Source organism: Pan paniscus, chromosome 8 (genome assembly GCF_029289425.2).
Source record: "Pan paniscus chromosome 8, NHGRI_mPanPan1-v2.0_pri, whole genome shotgun sequence".
Classification (NCBI taxonomy): domain Eukaryota; kingdom Metazoa; phylum Chordata; class Mammalia; order Primates; family Hominidae; genus Pan; species Pan paniscus.
This window is the reverse complement of record NC_073257.2, coordinates 92,370,854-92,398,591: the sequence shown is the minus strand read 5'-3', so window position 1 is coordinate 92,398,591 and position 27,738 is coordinate 92,370,854. Positions and strand designations below refer to the sequence as shown.

The 27,738-nt window shown below is 47.5% G+C and overlaps 1 protein-coding gene across 7 annotated transcripts; it reads right to left on the bottom strand.

Moving 5' to 3' along the window:
• Nucleotides 1-24,471, bottom strand: PRXL2A (peroxiredoxin like 2A). 7 transcript variants are annotated; one of them, XM_008953566.5, is made up of 6 exons: nucleotides 24,303-24,471; nucleotides 12,280-12,442; nucleotides 10,423-10,514; nucleotides 6,916-7,056; nucleotides 5,431-5,595; nucleotides 1-1,004 (listed from the first exon to the last, which is right to left on the bottom strand). In XM_008953566.5, exons 2-6 carry the CDS (start codon nucleotides 12,422-12,424, stop codon nucleotides 891-893), a joined length of 657 nt encoding a protein of 218 aa, XP_008951814.1. In that variant the 5' UTR covers nucleotides 12,425-12,442; nucleotides 24,303-24,471; the 3' UTR covers nucleotides 1-890. The 7 variants fall into 7 exon arrangements, with proteins under 7 accessions (XP_008951814.1, XP_003828269.1, XP_054949048.1 ...); XM_003828221.4 differs by having other exon boundaries at nucleotides 12,280-12,459; nucleotides 24,303-24,442; XM_055093073.1 differs by lacking the exon at nucleotides 24,303-24,471 and adding an exon at nucleotides 23,868-24,219.
• Nucleotides 24,472-27,738: the final 3,267 nt, after the last annotated feature.

Here is a 27,738-nt window from a genome sequence, read left to right as displayed (position 1 = left end):
TTTCTGATGCATAATTTTATTAAAGCCAGAGATGGACATTTTTTCTAGAGAAACAGATCTCTGAGGTTAGAATGGAAGATAATGAAACAAGAGATTTCACTTTATAATTTACCTTTGTCAAACTATCCCAGAGCATGTCAATTCTATTATGAAAGTATTACTTTGACATCATATAACCAATTATTAATAGAAAACACACACGCCAAAAAACCTTAAATTCTGTAATCTTCAAGTCAATCATCAACTTTTCTTGGATTTTTGAAGACCCGAAAAGAAAAATAATTTCAAACAACAGCACTCAAACACCATATGCATTTGTAATGAGGCACAGCAATCAATTTTTTTTTTTTTTTTAGATGGAGTCTCAGTCACCCAGGCTGGAATGCAGTGGCGTGATCTCAGCTCACCGCAACCTCCACCTCCCAGGTTCAAGTGATTCTCCTGCCTCAGCCTCCCGGGTAGCTGGGACTACAGGTGCATGCCACCACACCCGGCTGATTTTTGTATTTTTAGTAGAGACGGGGTTTCGCCATGTTGCTCAGGCTGGTCTCGAACTCCCGACCTCAAGTGACTTGCTCACCTTGGCCTCCCAAAGTGCTGGGATTACAGGTGTGAGCCACCGCACCCAGCCTGGCAGTCAATTTTAAGCCTCCTATTTCCCAGGTTTTAGCTTAATAATCCTCAATAGTTTTTCAGATTTTTGTCAGTCTTGTTTTGGGGCTATTTTGCCTTAGTGGGCCTAAACAGAATATTAAAATACATTAATAATCCATACTGAGAGTAGAGTATAAATGGGTTTCTCACTCCTTAGGGACACAAGTGGAAACAATACATCCCATGAACACAGGTGAATGCCCCTGGTTATCCCTGAGCTGGGCAGTTTCACACAATCATTTTTTCTCTGAGGCCAAAGTCTGTGGTTTGATCATCTTAGCAGCTTCCAGAACAGAAAGTAGGTTTACTTTGTCTCCAAATTCTTTTTCTCGGTGCTCGAGAAGAATGCCCTAAAAGGAAACAAGAGATAATGTCAGTCCTCATCCTAAATCGTTCGTTCATGAGACAGGCATCGAGGACCAGCTGTCTGTCAAGCCTTTTGCTTGAACAGCAAAGGACACAGATCCAAATATGGCCTGGCTCCTGCCCTCAAGGAGTTCAGTCTTTGAGGGAAGATAGACCGGAGAAGGCCACATCCATCTGGCCTGTACCAGCAGCTCTAGAAGTAGGAAGTCAGAAGTGATAAAGCATGACAAGGGCAATCAGGGAAGGCCTCACAGATGCATGGAGGGTAACCAGGATGTCTACAAGTAGAGATGCAGGTAAAAGAACATACCAGGTGAAGAGAAAAAAATGAAGCTAACACAGAAAGGCCCAAAGGTGTGGAAGTGGAGCTCAGAGGTTAGACTTTGGAAGGCACTGAATGACCATCTAAAAGAGAGACCCTCGTTTTTCTTTAGTCTTCTAAGAAACTGGAAGCCACTTTCTTCTCATACGGTGAAAAAAAATGCACTAAGACACAAGATACCCCAAAGTTATCTAAAGTTGGAGGTAGTAAAAAAAAGACAAAATAACATGTTTGAGATCAACATCAAGGAATCCTTGTTAGAGTTCTTTGATTCATTACATCTGGAAACTCATCTTAAAAAGAAAATCTGTAAATACACTGTGTCATTATTTATAAAGACTTAAAAAAAAAAAAAGGTCCACCACACTGCAGTGATTATGGGCAAGCAGATCAGAAAATTATATTTTCTTGCTCAGTAAACCATAATACAGACATTAAAAATACTAATAGTCTGCGTGCTGTGGCTCACACCTGTAATCCCAGCACTTTAGGAGGCTGAGGTGGGCGGATCACTTGAGGTCAGGAGTTCAAGACCAGCCTGGCCAACACAGTGAAACTCGGTCTCTACTAAAAATACAAAAATTAGCCAGGTATGGTAGCTCAAGCCTTTAGTCCCAGCTATTCAGGAGGCTGAAACAGGATAATCCCTTGAACCTGGGAGGCTGGGAGGCGGAGGTTGCAGTGAGCCAAGATCGCGCCACTGCACTCCAGCCTTGGCGACAGAGCAAGACTCCATCTAAACAAACAAACAAACAAAAACACGCACAAAAAACTAACAATATATAGTGACATAGGAAAATGTTCACAATATACTGTTAAATGAAAAAAGAACATCTAGTTTAGTAAGGTACAATTTTCTAAAGCAAAGCAAAACAAAAGGAAAGGCCACTCAGCTTTGTTCCAGTGGATTTTCCACAGTGGTTGAGCTCATAGGATGGTTTTCCCCACCTTCTATGTTCTGCTGTTTTTAAATTTTCTGTAGTGCAAACACACTTTTTATTTATTTATTTACAGACAGGGTCTTGCTCTGTTTCCCAGGCTGTAGTTCAGTGGTGCGATCATAGCTTACTGCAGCCTTGAACTGCTGTGCTCAAGAAATCCTCCTGCTTCAGCCTCCCAAGTAGCCGGGACTACAGGTGCATGTCACCACGCCGGCTAAACTTTTTTATTCTTTATAGAGATGGGGTTTTGCTATGTTGCCCAGCTGCTTCTTCTTTAAGAATGCTTTCAAGATTATTATTAAAAAGAAAATTCAGGCCGGGTGCGGCGGCTCACGCCTGTAATCCCAGCACTTTGGGAGAACAATGTGGATAGATCACTTGAGGTCAGGAGTTTGAGACCAGTCTGGCCAACATGGTGACACCCTGTCTCTACTAAAAATACAAAAATTAGCTGGGCATGGCGGCGGGTACCTGTAATCCCAGCTACTCGGGAGGCTGAGGCAGGAGAATCGTTTGAACCCGGGGGGGTGGAGGTTGCAGTGAGCTGAGATCATGCCATTGCACTCCAGCCTGGGCAACAAGAGTGAAACTCTGTCTCCAGAAAAAAAAAAAAAAAAAAAAAAAGGAAATCCCCACCACCCCAATTTTAGAGTACAAAAACTCTACACCCAACAAGAACTGAAGTAAGTCCTGAAGTTCAGCTAGCCAGTTAACCTTCCGCCTAGGAGAATGAAGGCCAGCGGCTCCAGGGAATACGAACAAAAGTCAAACACACCTAGCAACATCAGAAACATGCCAGTAGGGCCCATGAGCACCAGATGAGTCATCGCCAGGCAAGAAAAGGCTGGCAGGCATGCCAAGCCCTGCCCTAGAGGCCATGAGAAGGCAGAGGCGGGTAGGGGAAGGCACCCCACATTGTCAGAGTGGGAAGAGGATGGGCAATCCACTGGGGAAGTGGCCTGCCCAAGCATAAGGACATCAGGAAGTGGTCGCTGGGAAACACCTCCAAGGAGAGGCTAGGGGCTGGGCAGGACAGGAGAGGCTAGGGGCAGGGCAGGGCAGGGCAGGAGAGGCTAGGGGCGGGGCGGGGCGGGGCAGGGCAGGGCAGGGCCGGGAAGGGTCTCTGGAGTTTGACAGATTTGAGTTCCTAAGTTTCATTTCCATTGTACCACTTAGCTGTGTCTTTGGCTGAGTTATTTTAAATCTCTAGGCCGACTGCTGTATATGTGGATGGGAATAAAAATGCCTAACATCCTAGACTGGTTGTGAGGAAGACACGAGACCATGTACTTGAGCACGTAGAACAAGACAGGCACTCATTGGAAACCATTATTACTAAGACACTTTGACAGATTTACCAGAAAATTAGCAAATAGGTTTATGTTAAATCAGACACCATTTTATGCTAAATTCTAATATAGTCAAGCGAATCAGTTACCAAGCTGTAAAAGGAAGACGTAAGAAATAAAGCTCAGGCCAGGCGTGGTAGCTCACACCTGTAATCCCAGCACTTTGAGAGGCCGAGGCGGGCAGATCACGAGTAGAAACCCTGTCTCTACTGAAAATACAAAAAAATTAGCTGGGTGTGGTGGTGGGCACCTGTAGTCTCAGCTACTCAGGAGGCTGAGGCAGGAGAATGGCGTGAACCCAGGAGGTAGAGCTTGCAGTGAGCCGAGATCGCACCACTGCACTCCAGCCTGGGCAACACAGTGAGATTCCATCTCAAAAAAAAGAAATAAAGCTTAAACTTGAAGGATTTCTATTCCCTTTTATTCCTCCAAAATTGGGAAGAGTATGTAATTATCAACATTAATAGTGAGATCCAACAATGCAGATAAACCCCATCTTTCTACAGAAAGAAAACACTTTCTACACGTTAATGTCATGTCCAAAATTGACAGAGACAGGCCTAGAAGTCAGGCCACCAGTTTCCAGGTCCTTCTCCCATACCCTTCCCTCATCCACTTGCTTTTTTGAGATGGAGTCTTGCCCTGTCCCCTAGGCTGGAGTTCAGTGGCACAATCTCAGCTCACTGCAGCCTCTGCCTCCTGGGTTCAAGCAAATCTCCTGCCTCAGCCTCCCAAGTAGCTGGGACTATGGGTGTGCACCACTACAGCCGGCTAATTTTTTAAGCTTTTCTTTAGTAGAGATGGGATTTTGCCATGTTGGCCAGTCTGGTCTGGTCTGGAACTCCTGGCCTCAAGTGATCCGCCCGCCTTGGCCTCCCAAAGTGCTGGGGTTACAGGTGTGAGCCACCGTGCCCAGCCCCCTCATCCACTTTGCTCCATCCCTGCTACACATCCTCCTGGCCTCGGCTGACACTGCCCTCCAGGGCAGAGGAGCCACCATGGCTCAAGGCTGCCTAGACTCTGACACAAACAACTGCCTACCTGGCTCTTGGGCCTACAGAGACCCCATTCCTCCTTTCCACACCTTCCCCTAGGGCTCCATGCTGCTTGTGGAGCCTCACAGCCAGGACCTATAATAATAGCCTGTTTGCAGAGGAGTCAGATACCTTTCCTAGGCCGGCCCTAACACCAAGATCCCCACAGAAAAAAGCATCGTCTCCCCGCCACCTCCTTGCCACTTCCCCTAATTACGCCTGGTTCTATTCCTTATTTTCTCCTCTTATTTTTTTTTCTATCATCCATCCATGGTGGCCTGGAACACTGCAAGAGAGTAAATTCAAAAACAGAATAAAACTATGCTTTTGTTCAAGCACAGAAAACAAAACTTAAAGTCAGCAAACCTGGGTTCAGGCCCCAGCAGTGCCACCCATGAGCTGTGCTCCCTGAACTTAAAGTCAGCAAACCTGAGTTCAGGCCTAGCAGAGCCACCGATGAGCTGTGCTCCTTGTGCAGATGCTCATCCCTTTTCAGTTCTAAGTTCCTTGTCTGCAAAATGATCAAACTGTCTCATGATGTCACTGTGATGAGTGAGTAGATTCAAGTATGAGGTACTAGCAGAGAAAGATGTGTGATAAACAACAACTGCCTTCCCTTCCCTTCTTCATGTTCCCTGGCTTGCTAGAAGGAAGGCTAGGAGACCCAAAACAGGGAAAGTCAACCCCCACTCCAGCTTCTGGTTGGAGTCTCACACTCACAGACACAGACACCTACAGACCACAAGTGAACACCAAGAACTCACCTGCTTTCCTGATCCCACCACGAAAACTCCCCCAAGGATGAAGCCTTCTCCTTCCAGGTTTCCAGAGAAGCCTCCATTCCAGGCTCGGAAGAAGTTGTACCACACTCCCAGACGGATAAATCCCATAAACATCATCTTCCGCCTTTGTGGACCATAGAACTTTTTCTATGGAGTGAGAAAGACAGATCCCATATGAGTACTCTACATGCCTGCCTTCCTCAAGGAGGAAACGCTCCTGACGGGGCATTGGTTCTCAGGCAAAGACTCAAAAGGCTGCTGGTTCCAGTCTTCTCTCCCACCCAACACACACACACTGCCCACATTCAGGTCCACTCTTTTTTTTTTTTTGAGATGGAGTCTTGCTCTGTCAGTCAGGCTAGAGTACAACGGCGCGATCTCAGCTGACTACAATCTCCACCTCCTAGGTTCAAGCAATTCTCTGGCCTCAGCCTCCCAAGTAGCTAGGATTACAAGTGCCTGCCACCATGCCCGGCTAATTTCTGAATTTTTAGTACAGACAGGGTTTCACCACGTTGGCCAAGCTGTTCTTGAACTCCTGACCACAAATGATCTGCCCACCTTGGCCTCCCAAAGTGCTGAGATTACAGGCATGAGCCACCATGCCCAGCCAATCCAGGTCCATTCTCAACTGCCAAGGAAACAGAACCCTGCTGGGTCCAGTTTCAGACCTCAAGGTAGGCCTGACCTAGGGTGACATCCGTAGCTTTCAATTCTGACTCTACCTTCTCACTAGTCTTCCACCTGACAGGATGGTAACAGTGCTACCTTCTGCAGAGGTGGGAGCAGAAGAGAAAGAAATAAATGAATTAAGGGACAGGGTGTGGGGCTTTGTACTAGGCTCCCAACAGTGGAGGAACCTGTTGGAGTTTCAGCTATTTCCTACTCTCCCAGTTCACATGGCAGGAAAGACTTAAGTAATACAGATGCTCCTCAACTTACAATGGGATTATGTCCCTATAAACCCATCATAAGTTGAAATATCTTATATTGAAATGCATTTAATACACCTAACCTCATAGCTTAGCCTACACTACCTTAAACATGCTCAGAACACTCTTATTAACCTACAGTTGAATAAAATCATGTAACACAATCCTATTTTAAAATAAAGTGTTGAATAACTTATGTAGTTTATTGAATATTGAATGTGAAAAACAGAATGGCTGTATGGGTTCTTGAAGAAATGTAGAAACGAAATGCTTATCACTTCTGCACCATCACAAAGCTGAAAGATCGTTAAGTCAAACCACCAGATGGTCAGGGACTGTCTGTAACTGAGAGGACAACTTTAAAATGTCTGATCATGCTCTGCTCAGGGGGCTGAAAAAGGCCTTGCAAGTTCAGGACAGCTGAAGGGAAGGCCAGCCTCCAGCTCCAGGCCAGACATACCTGGGCCACCCGACTATCACACAGCTGAGCACAATCCCCAGCAGTCTGTGTCTAAAAGCCTCCCATCACACACACCTTTTCATCCAGGAAGATTTCTCCTTTGAAATAAGGCTGGAAATCCTTCACTTCGGTCCTGATGTGCTCCTTTACCACTGCATAGAGGGGGACGCCCAGCTGGTCCAACGTGCTTTTCAGGGAGGACAGATCTGCAGCTTCCTGTAGAAGACACAAGGGTTCAGGGACATCTGTCCCAGCTGGCTGTGGGCCTCCACATAGGGTGTCAGGTTCCCTCTGCAGCCCAGGCTCCTTGTCTTCTCCAGTGGAAAGCAGAGGCAAGGCTCCTGTTATGGCTGTCCTAACCACAGCTTGGGAGCAGCCATACCCAAACACATCCTCTCCTCCTGCCCACAATGCTTCTCTCCTACCTCATCTCCCAGCCCCTTCCCTGCACTAGACCAAACTAACACAAGGGCCCAGCAGACACACGCTCCTCTAGCCATAACCTTCCTTCTCTCTTCAGCTCAACCCTACCCTCTGGAAAGGTATCCCTGTTCTAAAAAGATCTCCCTGGCTAGTCCACCCTGAAGTAAAGCCCTGCTTCTCTGTGCATATCCTATCTTCCCTGTTTGGTGACATTTTCTGTACTGAGGCTGCATGTTACCACTAAGTTGAGGGTTGTCTCTTACATTCCCAAATGTTTCTAATAGTTAGAAACTATGTCTTCCATTTCTTGGAACCCTCAGTGCCTAGAACATGGCTGGGTATAAAACAGGTGCTAAATACCAGGTGGAAAGATTTGAAGTGGGACAATGGGGAGAATGCAGCTGAGCTGAGATGCAGATACCCTTGACTCTCAGGAACTGTGTGCTAGATGGATGAGGGAAACTGCATGAGTCATGGTAAAGCTTCAACATTAAGAACTCAATCCTTTTTTCACATTTGGTGTCAGAATTAAAGAATGAGCAAAAATCCTTTTAAATGCAGTCTACTCATCTCCAATACAAATATGCTGTTGTATGGTTGCAACTACATTTAATTTTTCATTTATTTTCTAGAGTAAGAAAAAAGACAACTAATGAGGCAGAATTGATTACAATACATTTATCAAGAGTTTTACTGACTGGCAAATTTTGCCCTAGAGCAGAGGACTACAGTGTTTGATATAATCAAAAACCACCTTTTTGTGATATGAAAGGTCTTTTATTTTTGAGATGGAGTCTGGCTCTGTCACCCATGCTACTCGCCCATGCTGGAGTGTAGTGGCACAATCTCAGCTCAATGCAACCTACACCTCCTGGGTTCAAGTGATTCTCACGCCTCAGCCTCCTAAGTAACTGGGATTACAGGGGCGCACCACCACACCTGGCTAATTTTTTGTATTTTTAGCAGAGATGGGCCATGTTGGCCAGGCTGGTCTTGAACTCCTGACCTCAAGTGATCCACCTGCCTCGGCCTACCAAAGTGCTGGGAGTACAGGTGTGAGCCACCGCGCCTGGCCTTTTTTTTTTTTTTTTTTTTTGAGTCTTGCCCTGTTGCCTAGCTACAGTGGCACAATCATAGCTCACTGTAGCCCTGAACTCCTGGGCTCAAGCAATCATCCTCCCTCGGCCTCCTGAAAAGCTGGGACTACAAGTGCACACCACCATGCCTGGCTAATTTTTTTTTTTTTTTTTTTTTTGTAGAGACAGGGTCTCGCTATGTTGCCTAGGGTGGTCTCAAATTCCTGGGCTCAAGTGATCTTCTCACCTCAGCCTCCCAAAGTGCTGGGATTATAGGCATGAGCCACTGCACCTGGCTGAGATGAAAGGTCTTCCTCACTTTTCCTGGCTCTTTACTCCCGATGTGGTACTATACAAAGCCATGACGTGGAAACAGAGTCACATACCTCCTAGTTGGGCCACTCAAAATAACTCAGATTGCCATCCACCCATCTTTTTGGAAACGTAAGTTTCCACTAAATGTTCTATGTGGGCACAGACCAGTACAGAGGGAAACAGGTTATAATTAGGGAGAGCTGTTGCTCTTGGAACCTTCTGGATTTTAATGGCCCCGAGAAATCAAGTCAAAACAGGCTTCCACGCTGTTGCTGACTTGCCAGCCACTGCTGACCTAAAAATAGAGGAAGGGGCCATAAACCAATATACATAGGTGGCCTCTAACAGCTGTAAAAGGCAAAAGAAATGGATTCTCCCCTATAGTCTTCAGAAGGAATGCAACCAGATTCCGCTTTGGAATTCTGACCTCTAGAACTACAAGATAAATCTGTGCTGGTTAGAGCCATTGAGTTTGAGGTAATTTGTTACAGTAATAGAAAATTAATACATCTCCCCGATCAGGGTGGCTTTGTTACAACCTCTGTAACTGTTTCCTCCTCTGTAATGAGAATAATAAAATGAGAGTAAAACAAGCTGTATTTCCAAGGGCTATGGTGAGGACCCACTGAGATAGCAGGCACACAGCGCCCTGGGGGTAGGGTACTGCAGGCATCACATGCATCCAGCAGCGCAAGTGGATTCTTCACCAGCCCAGCCACACAAGCATGGAGAGATCAGCAAGGCTGAAAGGTGGTGTCTCAGGGTCAGGGAGGGGAACCAGGAGAATGAGGATGACAATTTGGACAGGGCCACAGCCACTGCTTGAGATGCAAAGTTGTCTCAAGAGCAGGAATACTGTCATTCCCAGTTTTCTCCCAGGCAGGGCAGTAATTTCAGAATCTGGGTCTTCTGCCACTGACTGGCTGTGTGACCACAAACAGACCACTAACCACTCTGGTCCTCAGTTTGCCCACCTATAAAGGGACAAGGCTAGATCCAAGTATTGGCAATGTTCCTTCTCACACTAGCATTTTGTGTTTCAACAATCACAGTTCCTTCCTTCCACTGATAAGCTCCATCACCTACAAATAGATGATGTCTTCCCTTCGAGGGGCCAACCTGGAGACCACCCAGTCAGTGAGCTCCAACTTTCAACAAACTCTCATGCCAAATGCACTACTGGCATGACTGAAATCCCACTGAGCTACAGATTCAATGCTGAGAGCACACAGCAAGGAGGCAGAGCTAACATGTGAGAATGTGGCTCTCAGCTGTCCACGATGGACTCTAAGAGCTCCCCAAGGAAAGAGAGACAGGCAGGTCTGCTCTAATAGGTAACCTTGAAGTGTTTCCTCCGACACTGCAGCTTCATCACAGGGAGGGACTGACCACATCCGAATCAGAAGCAATCCAGGCACATCATATATCTATGCTGAGCATCAGAAGCATGGAATTGGACCTGGTCACTGCCCCTGATTAAATTGGAATATAGTCCAGGACTCAGAAGGTACAGCACAGGGTGAAAGGCCTGGGAGTACTAAGGGAAACTGAGATGTGTTGCTAACCCCAGTAGGAGAGGGTGAGTTGTTAAAAAAAAAAAAAAAAAAAAAAAGAGCACAAATCAAAAGAAATACCTAGAGCAAATAACAGAACAGAACATGTGGGTAAAAGGCTAAAGCTGGCTTACCGACCCTTGGTTCTGGCCGGAAAACAATGGCCCCTACTTGCCAGGATCCTCTTCTCTGAATAGATCCTCATCTGCACTCACCTCTCGACAGAGGAAACAGCCTGGCCTCCGCACGGCCATAATCACAGCTCCATTTTTTCCCCATAGCTCCTTTGCTTTGAAAGTCCTTGGTTCTAAGAGAGAAAAAAAAGAAATTCGATAACTCCTCCCAGCCCAGCCCCAATCACTAAGCAGCTCATGAACCACACTAAGTCCAGCCGAGGTCAGAGACCCGGCCTAGCAGAGGACCTGGACAGGCATTTCACACGTGGGAAAAGACACACAGGAAACACAGACAGACAGAATACACACCTTCCTGAAGAAAGTTAACCAAGCTTAAGAATCCTGTTATATACCCGGTAGGTCCCTCCCACCATGAAAATCTTTTTTCTAACCTGAACGTTCAGAAGTGGGACATTTCTGGAAAAATGGCCATTTTGTCTATTGCTGATGTCATCAGATATTGTATAATAATCCTTTAGAACAGAAACATGGCCCAAACTGAAAAAGTCTCAAATTTTTAACCTAAATATGTTAACTGCAATATTATTAATGAAGGAGAGGATAGAAGATGCCTAGGAATAAAATGCTTTGGGGTAGTAGAGTACTCTAGTTCAAGCCCAGCTCTAAGGTCCAACTGAGTCTCAATCTAGCTGTGTAACTCTGGGCAAGTTATTTTTGCTCTTTGAACCTCAACTTCCTCATTTGTAAAATGCAAATATCTAGTAGCTCCACTTTGGGCCACAGGGCATATTGAAAGATGAATATAAAAGTGCTCACCACAATGTCTGGTAATATAGAGTTGGTGAGGGCTCAATAAATACGAGCCCTTAATTATTTTAGTATTTCCCAGAGGGATCCATGTTCCCGTAGATGTTATGTGGAAAAAAAAAATGGGGTCAGGTGGGTGAGAGGGTGGGGAGAAGAGTCTGTAATCAAATAAGATTGGGAAACCCCGGGTTGAACAAATCTTAACAGGTCTCTCTCTCTCCTAGTATCTTACTAAGGTGACCTACTATAAACCTGCACAATCTCCTGCCTTCCTTTGGCAAGCTTCCTTCCTTACTAAACAGATGACGATGACTTCCACCTGGGGGGCTAACATGGTGACCACGCCATCAATGAGACCTTCACCACTCCAACTCTCTTGCCACACCACTGGCATGACTGAAATCCCACCAAGCTACAGCTCTAACACTGAGAGCACACAGCAAGGAGGCAGAGCTAACACATTTGAGTGTGTGGCTCTAAGCTGTCCACAATGGATTCTAGCAGTCCCCCAGAAGAGGGAGATAGGCAGGTCTGCTCTAACGGGTGACCTTGAAGTGATTCCTCAGACACCACAGCTTCTTCACAGGGAGGGGCTGGCCATGCCTGAATCAGCAGCAATCCAGACACCTCATTCTAATAAGCATATGTCTGTGCTGAGCATCAGGAGCATGGAATTGGATAAAAGGTGTCTCCCATACTTGTTCACTCAGGAACTCCTTTTAGTTCGACGATCCCACAAGCCTGGAATTCCTCAGAATACACTCTGGAAGCACTGGTTTAGTAAAAGATTGTAATTATTACTAAATATTATGGAGCAATTTATCATTATAGTTACAGAGACAACAACAGAGAATGAAAAATGCTTTGATAAGAAAAGCTAAAATGTAAAACAGCACCTAAGCCAAGCACAACTATGTAATATGTACACATGGAAAGGAATATGCCAAAATCAAAATTACTGTGTTAGGGTAACAGAATTATTGCTAGTTTAAAAATTGTTATTAAATTTTTCCTAATGTTGTTATATTATCTTTTCAATTAAAAAAAGGAGAGAGTTTAGAAAGAAAGCAGTAAGCCTGTATCCCAGCTCCTTGGAAAAGTACTGAGACCTGAAGGGTCACCACTTACCCTTCTCCAGTGTTTTCAGGTCTATATCCTCCAGGTACTCCAGGGCCGCTTTCTGGGGCTTGGACAGAAACACGTCTGTGTTGGCAAGCAGCAATGCCAAGGCAGCAGCCCCCAGGGCTCCTGCACCAATGGACCACATCCCCATGGTGAAGAAACTTGGGTCCTGGAGGAAAGACATTTCTGGAGATTGAGAAGAAGGAAGAAGGCGTTACTGCTCCCACAGGGTAGCTGGAATTTCATCTTCCAGGCAAGGCTCTGGCAGGACAGCCAACCAGGAGGTCAGGACAGGGGAAGGGAGCAGCAGTGTCAGAGGCGAGACTGGACAAGGGCTGCTAAGCACCTGCTGCCACCAGAACTTGGGGATGCAGCACACACATGGAGGTTCCTGCACCGTGGAGCTCACCAGGGCATCAGGAGTGATGACAGAGAAAGGACAGCCTTCTCAAATGGTTCTCTTGCTGCTCTCTCTTCTCATGCCCCAAGTTGCAGCCCCTAGCTCTGCGGAGCTGTGCCGAGCTATGTCCCCTGTAGGCAGACTACTTCCTCATTCCCCTCCTCATCAATGCCTGATTCTCCCTCACAATCCAGGTGGCTCAGGATCATGTCCCTGGGTAGGGGCAGCTTTCTCTTCTGTGATCAGAGGATACTTAGAACACCAACCGCACTGTTTTGTTCCCCTATCTTCTTTCCTCTTTAGTTTGAGGACCCTCCAGAAACAGGGACCATATCCTACTCATCAAGCCCCCAGCCAGTGCCCAGCAGGGCCTCATTCATTATAGGCAGGCAGTAATTTCTCCCAATTGAGAAGAGCTTTATTTCTCCCTTATTATAAAAACAAAATATGCTTATAGTAAAAAACAAAACAGAGAATACATGAAACCATAGTCGATAAGAAAGCAAATACTCTCTGAAGCTACCACCTACTGATGGCCACTGTTAAACACTGGTGTTTAGTAATCTGACTTTTTTCTCCTGTGAACAGAACTACACAGATGTCTGCCAAACAAATGCAGGTGTTATATCAGAAAGAGGAGGTCCTGGCAGGGCGCAGTGGCTCATGCCTGTAATCCCAGCACTTTGGGAGGCCGAGGTGGGCGGATTACCTGAGGTCGGGAGTTCGAGACCAGCCTGACTAACATGGAGAAACCTCATCTCTACTAAAAATACAAAATTAGCCGGGCGTGGTGGTGCGTGCCTGTAATCCCAGCTTCTCGGGGGTGCTGAGGCAGGAGAATCGCTTGAACCTGGGAGGCAGAGGTTGCAGTGAGCCGAGATCGTGCCATTGCACTTCAGCCTGGGCAACAAGAGTGAAACTCCGTCTCAAAAAAAAAAAAAAAGAAAAAGAAAAAAAGAAAAAGGAGGTCCCGGCAGGGCACGGTGGGTCATGCCTGTAATCCCAGCACTTTGGGAGGCCGAGGCAGGTGAATCACGAGGTCAAGAGATGGAGACCATCCTGGCCAACAAAGTGAAACCCTGTCTCTACTAAAAATACAAAAATTAGCTGGGCATGGTGGCGCACGCCTATAATCCCAGCTATTTGGGAGGCTGAGGGAGGAGAATCGCCTGAACCCGGGAGGCGGAGGTTGCAGTGAGCTGAGATTGTGCCACTGCATTCCAGTCTGGTCACAGAGCAAGACTCAGTCTCAAAAAAAAAAAGAAAGAAAAGAAAAGAAAAGAAAGAGGAGGTCCTATGGCATCTGCAGAGGAGGCTGGGCAAAAGACAGCTGCATAAGATACGGGCCTCTGCAACTGAAATGGAGCTCCAGGCGGGTTCTGTCAGAACTCAGCCTTGTTCCTGGCTTCTTCTGCCAGCTAGGAAGACTTGTGCCTGTGGGTGGGAGCTCCTGGAAGCAGCCCACAAAGTACCCCCACCTCCAGCCTTCCTTCTCCCAACAGCCACTTACAATATCTATCTTTCCATTTGGTCCTCACGCCATCCTAAGCTCTGGCATACCCTGGTGCCTTCTTCTCTAAGTACCAGCCTGCTTCTGTGTGCTTAGATCACCAGGTATAGGCCTGGGAGTGGGTGTGGTAATTGTGTGGCCCACCTCACCCCAGCCCATCAAACCTCTGACTCAAGTCTCCCTTGCAGGACTTGGCCGGGAGAGGATGTCTCTAAAGGATCAGGAAAGGCCCTGGAAATCCAAATGTCACTGCCAAGGGTGGGGGCTGTGAGGGGTGCACTGCATGAGGTGGGGGTGGGAGTGAGTCGGTGGTGACTTTGGGAAGGAAAGGATAGGCCAGACTAGCATTGAAGCCACATGGAAATTCAGATTTAAGAAATAAAAGAGGCAGCCATAAAAAAGAACGAAATCATGTCCTTTGCAGCAACATGGAGCTGGAGACCATCATCCTAAGTGAACCCAGAAACAGAAAATCAAATACCACGTGTTCTCATTTGCAAGTGGGAGCTAATCAACAGTATACATGGACATAAAGACAGAAATAACAGACACTGGGGACAGCTGAAGAGGGGAGAGTGGGGGCAGGATGGGGTGAAAATTACCTATCAGGTTTAAGGGTCACTATTGGATAACGGGTACACTAAAAGCCCAGTCTCCATCACTACACAATATACCCATGTAACAAATATGCATATGTACCCCACGAATCTAAAATAATTTAAAAAAAAAAAAAAGGAATAAGAGAGAACCTTCGTTGAGTGCGGTGGCTCCTGCCTGTAATCCCAGCATTTTGGGAGGCTGAGGCAAGAGGGTTGCTTGAGCCCAGGAGTTTGAAACAAGCTTGGACAACATGGGAGGACCCTGTCTATAAAAAATTAGCTGGGCATGGTGGCACACGCCTGTGGTCTCAGCTATTTGGGAGGCTGAGGTGGGAGGATCACTATAGCCCAGAACTCCAGCCTAGGTGACAGAGCAAGACCTTGTCTTTAAAAAAAAAAAAAAAAAAAAAAAGATGAAGAAGAAGAAAAGAAGTTCCAGGTAACGGGGGTAACCAAACAAAAAACAACATCTAAGAAAGAGGAATTTGGCATCTATATACTTGGGAAGAGGAAAAAGAAGGGGAAAATCAGTGCGTGTGTGTGTTGGGGAAGGGGGTGCTGCTATGGTTGTCTTGAAATGCCTAACCTTGTTTTTACTCTAACTCGCTACTTTGAATTTTATCCTGCTTGTCTCTTTAATCACCTAGCCTTGCCTCTCCTGTAAATAAGACTCTTTCTAGCTGGGAAAGTCAGACAAACTCCAATTGACCCCTTAATTTACAAGACACTAAGGGCTCCTTACCCAACCCCCTTCCGCAAGGAGTTGACCTGTGTAAGCAGATCCTCAGCGTTTCAAAGGAGCCCAATTAACTGATAAGGTACTAGCACCAACAATGTATGAAGTTCCCAGGATTTTTCTTAAAGAGATAACAATATAAAGCCTTGAGTTCGTGTCCGACATACTCCCTATATCTAATTATAATGAAAGATTTAGAGCCTTGCACCTGGTACCGTTGCTCTTTTTGTAACCATTTGTCTTTTAAATTGTTTATCTCTCTGTAACCATTTTGCTTCTTTTGATTCTTGCATGTTTTTACTTCTGTAGAATTATTGCATGAGTCCCCCTCCCCTTCCTAAACCAGGTATAAAAGTTAATCAAGCCCCTTCCTCGGGGCCGAGAGAATTTTGAGCGTTAGCCGTCTCTTTGGCCACCCGCTTAATAAAGGACTCTTAATTCGTCTCAAAGTGTGGCGTTCTCACTAACTCGCTTGGGTACAACAGTCTGACATGAGGGACCTGTGCTGAGAAAGAAGAGTTTCTTACTACCCACTATTCAAAATGTAACCAATAAATGGCACCATCTAGAAACGAAGAATCTCAACCCCTACCTTAGAACTAAGGAATCTTATACTGCCTTTTAGTCAGACTGGCAGGCAATTCATAAGCATGTTAAAGTTTGAGAAGCATTGTGTTAGAGCAAAGAATTCAGGACTTCGTGCTTGGTTGGCCATCAGCCACCAGAATAAAGTCAAGTCACGAGGGCGGTCTGGGCTTGGAGAGCTGGGCCCCCCGCCAAGACCCTGAGAACAGAACATTACAGACATGCACACATCTCTATCCCTCTGCCTGGAATATCCTATTTCATTCTGTGCTTCACAACTCAGAGGCCTCTTTAAGAAGGCTTCCCTGATGTTCTGCCAGCCCCCTACTTCCAGCCTCCCACTTCTACCCCCAAGAGGTGTTGATTCACCCCCTCCTCAGTTCTGTGCCCAAACATCACCCACATTTCTTCTGATGTGCTTGACACACTGGTTTGGACCTGTCAGATTTCTCTCCTTTGGCGACATTCTGCAGTTTATCTCTGAATCTCTCATACCTAGCACAGCGCACATCTGGTACAAAGCAGGCTCACCACAAGTGCATGCTGAAATTAATTCAACAGAATTGAATTACAGAGACAATGGCTTATGGACAACCAAAGTTCTTGGGACATACAGGAAAGAACCTGCCACAGGCCTGCTTCCAATTCTTTAATTTGACAGAGTTACACATTACTGGATGACAGTTCACAGAACAATTAGGAGGAAAACCACAGCTCTTATCTGCTTGCTGTAAACAAGAGATTTCCCAGAGCCTGGAACAACTTCTGTACCTTTATGCACTTCCAAAATGTTCCTGGATTTCTGACTTGTGTTATGACTCAGGAGCACATAGAATGGTCTCTGATCACAGATTTGATGGGCATTTCTGCTCAGTATACAAAGACCAGCTTACATCTATCCCACAAATGGACTCTGACTCCTAGGACACATCAGTGCATTCACAAAGTCCAGGGCCCCTCACAGTCAGCTCCACATTCTTCCAACACACCCCTGCCACACTCAAACAGCCTCCACCTTCCCACTGTCCAGTGATGGGCGTTTGGCATGTTTGCTCCTAGGCACAAGAGAATTCAACTCAACTAGACTCAACATTTATTTCCAAACATTTATTCAGTACTGACCTGTTCAATAAATGGCGATTTGGGAGGACATAAAATGATACACAATCCTCAAGAAAATATGGACCTGGTACACAAATAACAAAAAAATATCAAGTGGGAAGGTGAGGCAGCTTGGGCAATGTATGGGCATGAGGCTATAGTGGTGCAGGAATAACAGCCAGTCTGGGTAGCCACAGAAGCACCCAGAAGGAAGTGGCTTTGGAGCCAGTGTAGGACACAGGAGGCAGCATGGACAGGCTAGGCTGGGATGGGGCCAGCTAAGCTGGGAGACAGCAGGCTGACTGGGGCAGGTGTCAGTGCTGAAGGAACCCTGAGAACTCAAACCTCTATGTTCCAAAGACCCCCATCTCCATACCTCAAGTTCAAGGGCTGGGTACAAGATCCAGACCTCAAAACCCCCATAAGTGCTGTCTTCTGACCTCCCACTGTGATCCTGAAAGTGTGAGCAGAGAATCAGCCCTCTGGGGCAGTGGACCCCATCCTCAGGCACTGCAGCACCATGCTGAGAGTGTTATCAGGACCAGTGGTGAGCATCAGGCCTCTCCATGGACAGACCGCACCCAGTGGGCCTCTAGCAGCCCACTCTTGTGCCAGAGAGAAGCACAGAAAATTCACTTTCAGGAATACCTGGAGAGCACACAGGCCTAGCCTCTTATCCAAGTCCCCCGGGCTACAAAGCAACTCCCATCCTGTCATGTCTTGAAGCATGTACTACTGTGACTTGCTGCACAGTGAGCAGACCCTGAATTCTGAAATCACAATTTTTCCTACACACAAAAAAGGACAATCAAAGGAATTTTAATTTCTAAACAGAAATGATGCATTTTCACATGGGCCTCTAAGATTGCAGAGGTATGGAGGCCAGCAATCCTTCGTACCTCTGCAGCCAGTCGTCTTAGAAGCTGTCAGTAATGGCCTAATTTCATTCACTCAACAGTCTTGTGATGCAAAGATTATCCTGTTTAGCAGCTAACACTGAGGTTCAGAGTTCAGTAACTTCCCTGTGTCACAGAGCCAGCAGGCAGCAGTACTACAACCTGGACCCGAGTCAACAGGAATAGGACTCCAAAGCCTGAAAGACTACCTTTCCTCGCCACACATTCAGAAGTGGGTTTACATCTGCTGTAATTGTTGATTAACAAAGAAAAGAGGAAAGAAGTCGGTCCTGGAGATCCAGGAGTATGATTCCCTCTGTCTTAAAGAGAATGTTTTTTTAATCACCTTGTTTTTTCAGTCATCGTGTACAGTCAAACCATGTTTACTCTAAAGGAAATTTACCATACACCAGATGTTCCTTCTCTTTCCTCCCCCTTTCTATCCCCCCTTCCATTAAGGAAAGGGTCAGTTTCTCTGAAACAGAATAGTAGGGTTGTTTACAGAAGAGCCAGCCCCCACCCGACACAGCTATAGCATTCAGTTCCCCACTGCTGGGCTTATCTGATCCACCCTCTCCCACAGAAGGTGAAGTAGGATAAAGCCACAAACAAACAACAGCTGTGGCAGCTCAGAGTGGCAGCTGTGGTCTGAACATGGGTGCAAGAGGACGAGACCCAGTCGGGCTCCCTAGGCTAAGCTGAATCAATTCCTCCCCAGGCCCCATTTTTCTCAACTCCATGAGGAAGTTCCTAATGATCCCCAGTGACATCCTATGAGTCTAACAAAAACAGGTCACTTTGGAGTCAGAACATTCTAGGCTCCTCAACACTGCCCCCCCGCCCCAAATTCAGTTTCCAGCTTTGAGACCCTGTCTCTTTCCTATACAAGGCAACTCCCTTCCTCAAACGGTCTCTTACCCCCAACCTCGGACGCTTCAAACTTGGGAACAAGGCACTCACCATACACAGCGTCCACACCTCTGCTTCTCTTGACAAAGAAGTATATCCAGGGGTGAGCAGACGGGCCTGGGCAGGCGGCAAGGGGAGGGCTGGAGGCGGGACTAGGTCCCTAGGCTCAGTCACTCCATAGGCAGGACCAGGCCACCCAGAAACCCTGGGGCTCCTTCAGCTGCCAACAGTCAGTCTCCAGAAAACATCTAAATGGAAAGCTGCCAAGGCCCCCTAGCCCTTCAAAAAGTTGAGCAAAGCTTTGAGTCATTTGCAGTCATGCAGATTATAACATTTCCCAAGTGCCACCAGACTCCTCTGCTATCCGGTGCAGACTAAAGAAGCAAAGCTCGTAACACAGCCCACATGTCATACTAGCGCAAATAAAAGAAGATGTCCTTTTCTCTGTGGCTCCTCGTGCAGCCTGCTCCCTTGCCCCATTCCTCACCCCAGGCCTGGAAAGTCAGCTGGCACCTCTGAGGCCCCTCATCTGCTGTCTATTCTTTACCTCCCTTTGCTTTCCCTTCCTTTTCTGCCACATCAGTGGCTTCCCTCAACCCACACTCCCTTCCTGGGTGACTTCCAGCACTTCTCCCACCACTTTGTTATTGACTTCCAAGTTCCTATTGCTGTTCTGACCCAAAGTTTCCACTTGGGGCTTTTGTAGGTATCTCGGTTGTACCACATCCAAAACTAAAGTCGATTTCTCTGCTGGAGTTCCATGGCTCAGTAGATGGGGGGGCAGGGAGGGGGGACAGTGGGGGACAGGGGTTCACATTTTACTGTTCATTTGCCTTCACTGCCTACATCGACTCAGGAAGTTCTGTCCATCTTCTAAAATGTATCTGCTACCCATCCTCTTCTCGACCTCACTGCTGCTGTCCAAACCCAGGATCCTGTAACTCTGTCCCTAGCCTATTTCAAGAACCACAGAACTGAATCTGGCTTGGTTCTAGTCTGGTCCTCTATAGTTTATTTTCCAAGCTGTAGTCAGAGCGATCCCAGCACACCCCCACCTGATTACACCTTTCCCTTGTGTTCAGACTCTCACTAACAATAAACTCCTCAGCAAGCCAGCTGATGGGGCCCTCCACAGCTTGGCTTCAGCAAGTGTTGCTCATGTTGTTTCCTTTGCCTGGGATGCCCCCCTCCGACCCAGGCCAACCACGTAAATGCCTACTTATTCATAAGGCCCAGCACACATAACACTTCCTCTCCAAAGCCTTTCCTGAAAGCCCTGACAACTGACTGCTCACTGACCTCTTCTATAGCATGCATGTGTGTGCGCACACACCCATAACCCTGCACAACGCACAAATGAGTTTTGTAAATTTTAGTTATTTACATGTCTGTCTCCACAATATGTTGGCACAATGTGTTGTCGTCTTCATTCCTGCATCCCCAGCACTCAACACAGATCCTGGTAATTACCAGGCACTAAATGTTAATGAAATTATCTGAATTTTACTCTTAGAATTCCACAGTGAGGCAGACTTGGAACTTATAACTACTCAATTCCAATTTCAGTTCAGTATGAAAGGCAATTTTGGACAGGGCTGGCTTGATATTAAAGAAAACACTCTAGCTTGGGACTTAGGTAACCTTAGGCTGGGTCCTCGCTCTACTGCTCACTAGCAGGGCAATCTGACTTAAGGTATGAAGACACTCGGGGCCTGGATCTCATCATCTATATAGACAGAGGAAGGAACTCAAAATTCTATGAGGTTGTCTTAGCTCTGACATCCAAAGACTCTAAAGTACCATGTGACTGCAACTACAGGGATCTGATGTCTAGAAAGCCATGGGAACCCCTGCCACCACTGTTCTTCTGCTGGGTGTGCACATTCACCCTGCCTCCTTTGCTGGGCCTAACTCCTGACTGTTTCAGGAGCTGCCTCTGGGCAGGAACTGATAAAGTCTTAATGAAACAAAGTATCAGCACTGGGTGAGTTAAATCATGTCTGAAACAAGTAGAGACAGCATCATATTCTAAACATCAAGGGTACACCTGCCCAGCCCAGCCCCACCCAGGGAATCGTCCCTCTTCAGAATGAGCTGGCCTGAGGCAGAGATAGGGGAGAAGCAAGAAAGGGTGCTGAGGGAGACAAAAAACTAAGAGTGCACATGGGCCTCCTTGCCTCAGGCCCTCAGTGAACAAGTCTTGAAAGGATGCTTCATCTTCCTTCTCTGGTCTCCTCTGTTTCCCTCTCCTTCCCTCAAAGCGCTGGTTCAGCTCATTTTACTGAGCAAATGAAGAAACTAAAGCTCAGAGAAGGAGCTGGCTAGTCCAAGGTCACATGGGCAGGGCAGGTTGTCAGTGGCTGCACTGGGACTCAGGTCTGGGTCTCCCAACTTCCAGTCCATGACTGTTTATCCTGCATCAGACACGCTAGGTCCTGGGCAGCCAGCCATGGGCCAGTGGCCTCTAAGGCTGGAATAGCATGGCAGTCTGGGCTCAGGAAGTGGGGCCCTGCAGGTCTTGAAGCCTGTTCACTGGCCTCAGGCAAGCTAAGAGCAAGACTGCCCCTAAACAGGGCCTGGGAAATCTGCTGCCTGGAGAGAACATCATCAGCCTCTCCCAAGCCCAATCCTTGGTAAGCAGCTTATAATCTGAAGCCAAATGTCTTAACATTGCCTAGTCTCCGCTGAGAAGCCATTCTGCACCTCTCTTCCCCACAATAACAAGACTCTGTCCATCCTTGTCTAGCATACTGATGATGCAGGCACACAGAGCCTTATGAGCAACAGATGCCCTTCCACCCACCCTTGTCTTCATATACCACAAAACCAGTCACTTGCAATGAGCTCTCACCTACCTGCCTCAGTCTCCAACTCTCAGCCCTGCTCCTTGGGGTGTGTATCTGCCTGGTTCTGGCCCAGTCCTACTCTCAAATGCCAGATCCAGAAACCTCTGAATAGATGCTGAAAGCAGCACCAGCCCCCACATTCCTCACTCTTGGGCGTATCTCAGGGTTTCCCAGTAGCTGATTATGTCCTCTTGTTTCCTCAAGCTGTAGGGCCCCCCACCCCTCAAAGAGCAAGCCATTCTAATCTCACTTGCACAGCCTCCTGTCTGGGCTCAGAACTCCGGCTTCATCAAGTTATATGGGTGTGGATAGGAAGGCAAGGCAATACCACAGAAGACACTGGGCTAAAAGCCAATAATCCTGGGTTTTCTCTCTTTGACTCTGAGAGTTATTTTATCCCTCTGAACCTCAGTGTCTTCTTAAAAACAAGGGCACTTTAAAGAGTTGTCATAAAGATTATATAAGAAGAGCAATTTTTAATGCGGTAACGCACTAGAAACCAGCAAAGCAGCATTATCTTTCTCTCTTTTGCAGGGCTCAGATTCACTCGTGCCCCTATAAAGACAGGATATCTGAAGCAGGACAGGCACAAAATAGTGAACTTCTGCAGCTGTGTCACTGCAGGCCTGCTTTCTGGTGAACGTTCTAGGTCTGGTGGGAACACTGGCTTGTCTCAGCCCCTCTGGCCTGCAGGCCCGCTCCATGCTATTCCTGTAGCAGCTAACACTGCCTCCTGCACTAGCAATGCCAGAGAAGGCAAAGGACACTGCCCAGCTGTAATTTCCCTGTGCCAGAGGCCACTGAGCTCAAAGGTGAGGCTGGCTCTATGCACAGCACCTCAGGATGGTTCTTGCCACACAAGCCACAGCAGAGAGACTTGGAGCTTCTGCTCAACATTTCACAAAGAAGCAAGAACCCAACTGGCAGGACAGCTGCCCTATTGCTTAGATAGGGACAGAGCCTGGGGCTTGAGCCCTAGAGTTCCAGTCCTATCCAAACTTTCTGAGCACCATTTAAATGACACAAGATGAGAAAATCATCAGAAATGTCTTTTGTACCCCTTCAGAAGTAATGCAGAAGGTCTCAACTAAATGACATGCTCTTATAAAAGACGGGGATATAGGAAAGGCCCACACCAAGAATAATATCTAACTTTAATTCCTGCAAGCTGTATAAACCTGGACAAGGAACTGTTTTGCATCAGTAAAATGGGAATGCTTCCTTAATTACCTTCTACAGAGTTGCAAGAATCAAAGGATTAAATGTATAGGAGGTGCCTTGTGAGGTACCTTACAAAAAGTGCAATAAATACGATGTATAATTCTTCATTTCTAGAGCAATGATTACCCTCAAAACGTTATTTGTACACAAAATGAAGAGTTTTCTGATGAATGAGTATGGTAACGAGTCGGGGTCTGCAGTGGAAATCCCAATCCTCATTCTCCAAAGCTGGGCCCGAGCAGGAGCATTCAAGACTATTCAAGCTGACTTTTTCACAATGCTTTTCAAAACAAATCCTGATTATTTTCTTTTTGAAAAACCACCTGCCAGGTTCAAAGGAAAATACATTAAAATAAAACAAACAAAAAAGCTGAGTTCTGGGTTGCTGGGCTGTGGAGACAGCATAATGTGGCAAGGAAAAGAGGCGCAGGAGCTGCTGGGAACCCCGGTCCGGCAGTGGACTCCCGGGTGTGCCTCCTTCCCACAGCCCTGGACCGGCTGGGCCTTGACTTCCCTCCCTTTGCCTCTAACCATCTCCACCTGCGCCTTCACCTCCCGCCCCAGCAACAACCCTGGGGGCAGATTGTTCATCTTTTCATTCCTAGACCTCAGCAGGGCTGTTAAGTTTACAACTGGGCTCTACCCAATTTAAAGTCAGGCGTTTGTGACTCTTGGGAAAGAGGGGGAACAGGTGCCTCCGAAACGCTGAACAACGCTAGAAACCGTGCCCTCTTAAAAGACACCACCCTAAGCGGGCACAGAGACGAGGACGAGGACTGCCAGGTCCGCACCTGGGGCTGGTCCAGCCGGGCGGCCCCCGGGCCCATGCTCCAGGGCAGGGCCCTCTCCTCTGTTCTTTGTCCCAACAATTCGCGAAGGTTGGCGCCACCGGCGTCACTCAAGGCTTGCGGGCGTGGACAGAGAGGGCCCTAGCCCGCCGCAGCAGCGCCGGGTCCCCGTCTCCGTTCTCCGACGCCTGGGCGCAGGGTTTTTCCATCGGCCGCCACGCAGGGTGGCGGAAGGGTCGTCGTCCTCGGAGGGAGCGCCAGCGCTGCGGCGGCTCCTAAGAAAGTTGGCGCGGGCCCGAGGGGCGCGCCTCACCAGCCCAGCACCCACCCTACCGCGCGCCGCCGGCCCTGCACTGCCTCAGTTTCCCCACCTACGCCGCGGCAGGCCCCGCCTACGGACATCACGTGCCTCGCAGAGCCCCGGCGCGCAGCACCTACCTCAAGTGCCTCCCTTCTGCCGGCCTTTTGCCGCCCCGACGCCCGGGCGCTAAGGGGCCAAACCGCCCGGCCCGGAGGGTCCCAGGGGCGGGCCCCGCGCTTGCGCAGCCTCCAGCCTGTGCTGCATCGCGCGCTACCGCGCCACCGCCATGTGACCCGCCCCGCCCCCCGTGGGAGGAGCTCCGGGCCTGCCCCCGACTCGCCGACCTCCGGGCCGCGGTCTCCTAGCTCCGGTGGCGCTCGGGCGTGTGCCCCAGCGGTCCTTTTACGCACAGCGCTCGGTCGGTCCACTCCTCAAGTCCGCGAACCGAGGCCCCGACGCGTTCTTCAGGGCGCTGCCTAGGGCAAAAGAAGGCGCTGGACACCCCTAATGGAGTCTGGAAGCACCTGTCCTGCAGCCGAGGCTGGCCAACTTCCTTCCGATCTTCAGCCTGGTTTTGAATAGCTCTTTTGATAGGTTTTTTTTTTTTTTTTAACCTCCATGGGCAGGGGGAATCTAAAGGACCGACACATTCGATGAGCCCCTTCAAGCTGTATGTACAGATTCAGAATTTCCAACCTCAATCCTCCACCCACGTTCCCTTTCACTCCACAATGCCAGCTATGGGGCAGAGAACGGTGAGCCGCAGCCTTGCGGACTCCGGGCGACGCTGAGGCGGGTTTGTCACACACCGCTCATCCACTTACTCCTCCTGTTGGAAGTGCCCACTCTTTCATGAAAGTAGGAGGTTGTGTCCGGCGCGCTGGCTCACGCCTGTAATCTCAGGGCTTTGGGAGGATCGCTTGAGCCCAGGAGTTCAAGACCAGTCTGGGCACCATAGTAAGACTCCATCTCTACGTAAAAAACAAAAACTAGCCAGGCATAGTGGCGCGTGCCTGTATTTCCAGCTACTCTGGAGCTGAGGTGGGAGGATCGCTTGAACCCGGGAGGCGGAGGTTGCAGTGAGCCCAGATCGCGCCACTGCACTCCAGCCTGTCTTTAAAAAACAAAAAAAAAGACCCTGTCTTAACAACAAAAAACAAAAAGTAGGAGGTTGGACTTTCAGAGACAGCAGAGCTGGCTCACGATACATATTAGTGGTTGGCCGGGCTCGGTGGCTCATGCCTGTAATCCCAACACTTTGGGAAGCCAAGGCGGGCAGATCACTTGAGGGCAGGAGTTCGAGACCAGCCTGACCAACATGGCAAAACCTCGTCTCTACTAAAAATACAAAAATTAGCCGGGTGTGGTGGCGCGCACCCGTAGTACCAGCTACTCAAGAGGCTGAGGCAGGAGAATCACTTGAACCCCGGAGGTGGAGGTTGCAGTGAGCCGAGATGGTGCCACTACACTCCAGCCTGGGTGACAGAGTGAGATTCCGTCTCAAAAAAAAAAAAAAGACATATCGGTGACACAGTGCAAAGACCAGTCACAGGGCAGCATAAGGTGAAGTGGCAAAGCAGGCTGATGCCCGCCCGTCAAAGGTGGTCATTTGCCTGCAACACCTTCCCCCCTTCATCTGGGAGCTGCCCACAGGTGTACAAAGTCCAAAGGCTTCCGTGATTCACCTCCCTGACTTCCCACTCAGACTCCATGTTCCATGTAAACTTACAGCAACACTTGGGGAGCTTGATCTATTCAAGGGGGTCTCTCCTCAACCAAACTGTGAATTCCTCCACTTCACCTCTGGGACCCTAGAGCCTGGCCCAGGGACAGCGCGGAAATAAACTTAGAAAACGTGAGAGGTGGATCTAAGTTGTGGGGTAAGGGAGATCAGCCTGAGTGCCCATGCAGTTTTCCTGCAGGAGTTAGGCATATGATTTGAAGGCCAGAAAATATTTCGTATACTTTGGTGCAATGCGGGTGTAGTTTTATATATATATATATATGATGTATGATATATAAGATATGAGATATATAAGATATATATGATATATGTATAAGATATGTATGATACATATATCTCTCTCCAGAGGACCTTTCTTTCTTCTCCTTTGTTTCTCCTTACCTTGTGAAGAGGAGCGGGAGAAGGGTCAATCTTTCCATCCCAAAATAGGAAGTTCAAAGGTGAGGAGGGTTTGCAGGGAAGGCCACTTAGAACAAAACAGGAAGTCATTTCCTTGGGAAATGAGTTCTCGGAGACTGACCATTAATGACAGAGCCATTCAGGGGTTGGGGATAGCAGAATTCTGGCGTGGAAGGTCCCCTGAGGCTTTAACTGTGATGTAATTACTAATCACGTGCAAAAGTCATGCTTATATTTACACTTCGGTAACATCCTGAAGATCTGGACTTCAAAAACCAGGCTACATCTGATAGCTAATTAATATGCTCCTCACATGCCCACGTTTCTTTTTGTACAAGAAAGCACAGGCTGAACTCATTAAAAAACAGTCATTAGACCAGAAAAATAAGTTACAGGCAAGCAGGCACAGGAAAACTTATTTACAAAGCTCAAGGACTAAAACCAAAAACCAAAACAAAACAAAAAACCTGAAGAATAAACCAAGAAAACCCACCAACCTGCCCAGCTTTTAAGAGAAAAATAATTTAAATGTTGTAAAGATTGTAAAATAGCCTTAGGTTCTGAATTTCAGGTGGTAGAAATTAAGGTTGACTAGAAGCTTTGTGATAACTTTAGATAATGTTACCATCTTGACAGGGGCTGGGAAACTTTTCTGTCCCTCATAAGTCCCATAGGGCAGGCAGAAAACACTGCTTGCAGGAGGCAGATCTGGGTAAAGACTCCTGACTCTTTCAGCGTCATAGCACTTCTAGATTCAGCTGGCTTCAGCTTCGTCTGCTACTCAGCAGTGACTGAAGTAACATGATCTTTTTAAGCTTATGGCCCTGTGGTGTCTGGGCTCGCTGGGAACAGTCAGGAAGCAGCTAGCATCAAGATGAAAATAGAGCAAAAACTGATACTTCACTTCAATATGTCAGGCCCAGGTTACCATTCTGTGGATGTGTAAAAGCGAAATCAAGAACAAGACTTGTATGTGAATCTCAAAAATAGATGTGCATAGATCAGCTTCAAATATTTTCTCTATATGCCAATATCCCTGAATTCAGCTCTTTCTTATTTGTTTTAAGCATAAAAAATCCTATACTTCCACAGTGTGTCTCAAAGCAAAGCAAAGTCAATAGGGACCTCTTTCTAAAACCTTCCATAGATGTGGCCAATGGTTTACCAGGTGAACCGATGGCTGACTGAGGGTTAGATGGTGGTATTATTCTGCCCCCAGGTTGAGAAAGCAGGATTGTCTCAAGTGTCCTCAACCATCATTGCATGCACTACCAACTAACATTAACTGAGTCTTTATTCAGTTAGGAAGCTTTGATTTGCAAGTTAACAGAAAACCCAATTCCAGTTGCCTTGAGGTGATCCTGTGGTTTCATGATGTCATCAACAGTCGAGGTTCTCTTGCTTCTCTGCCATTATCCATGTGTTGGCTT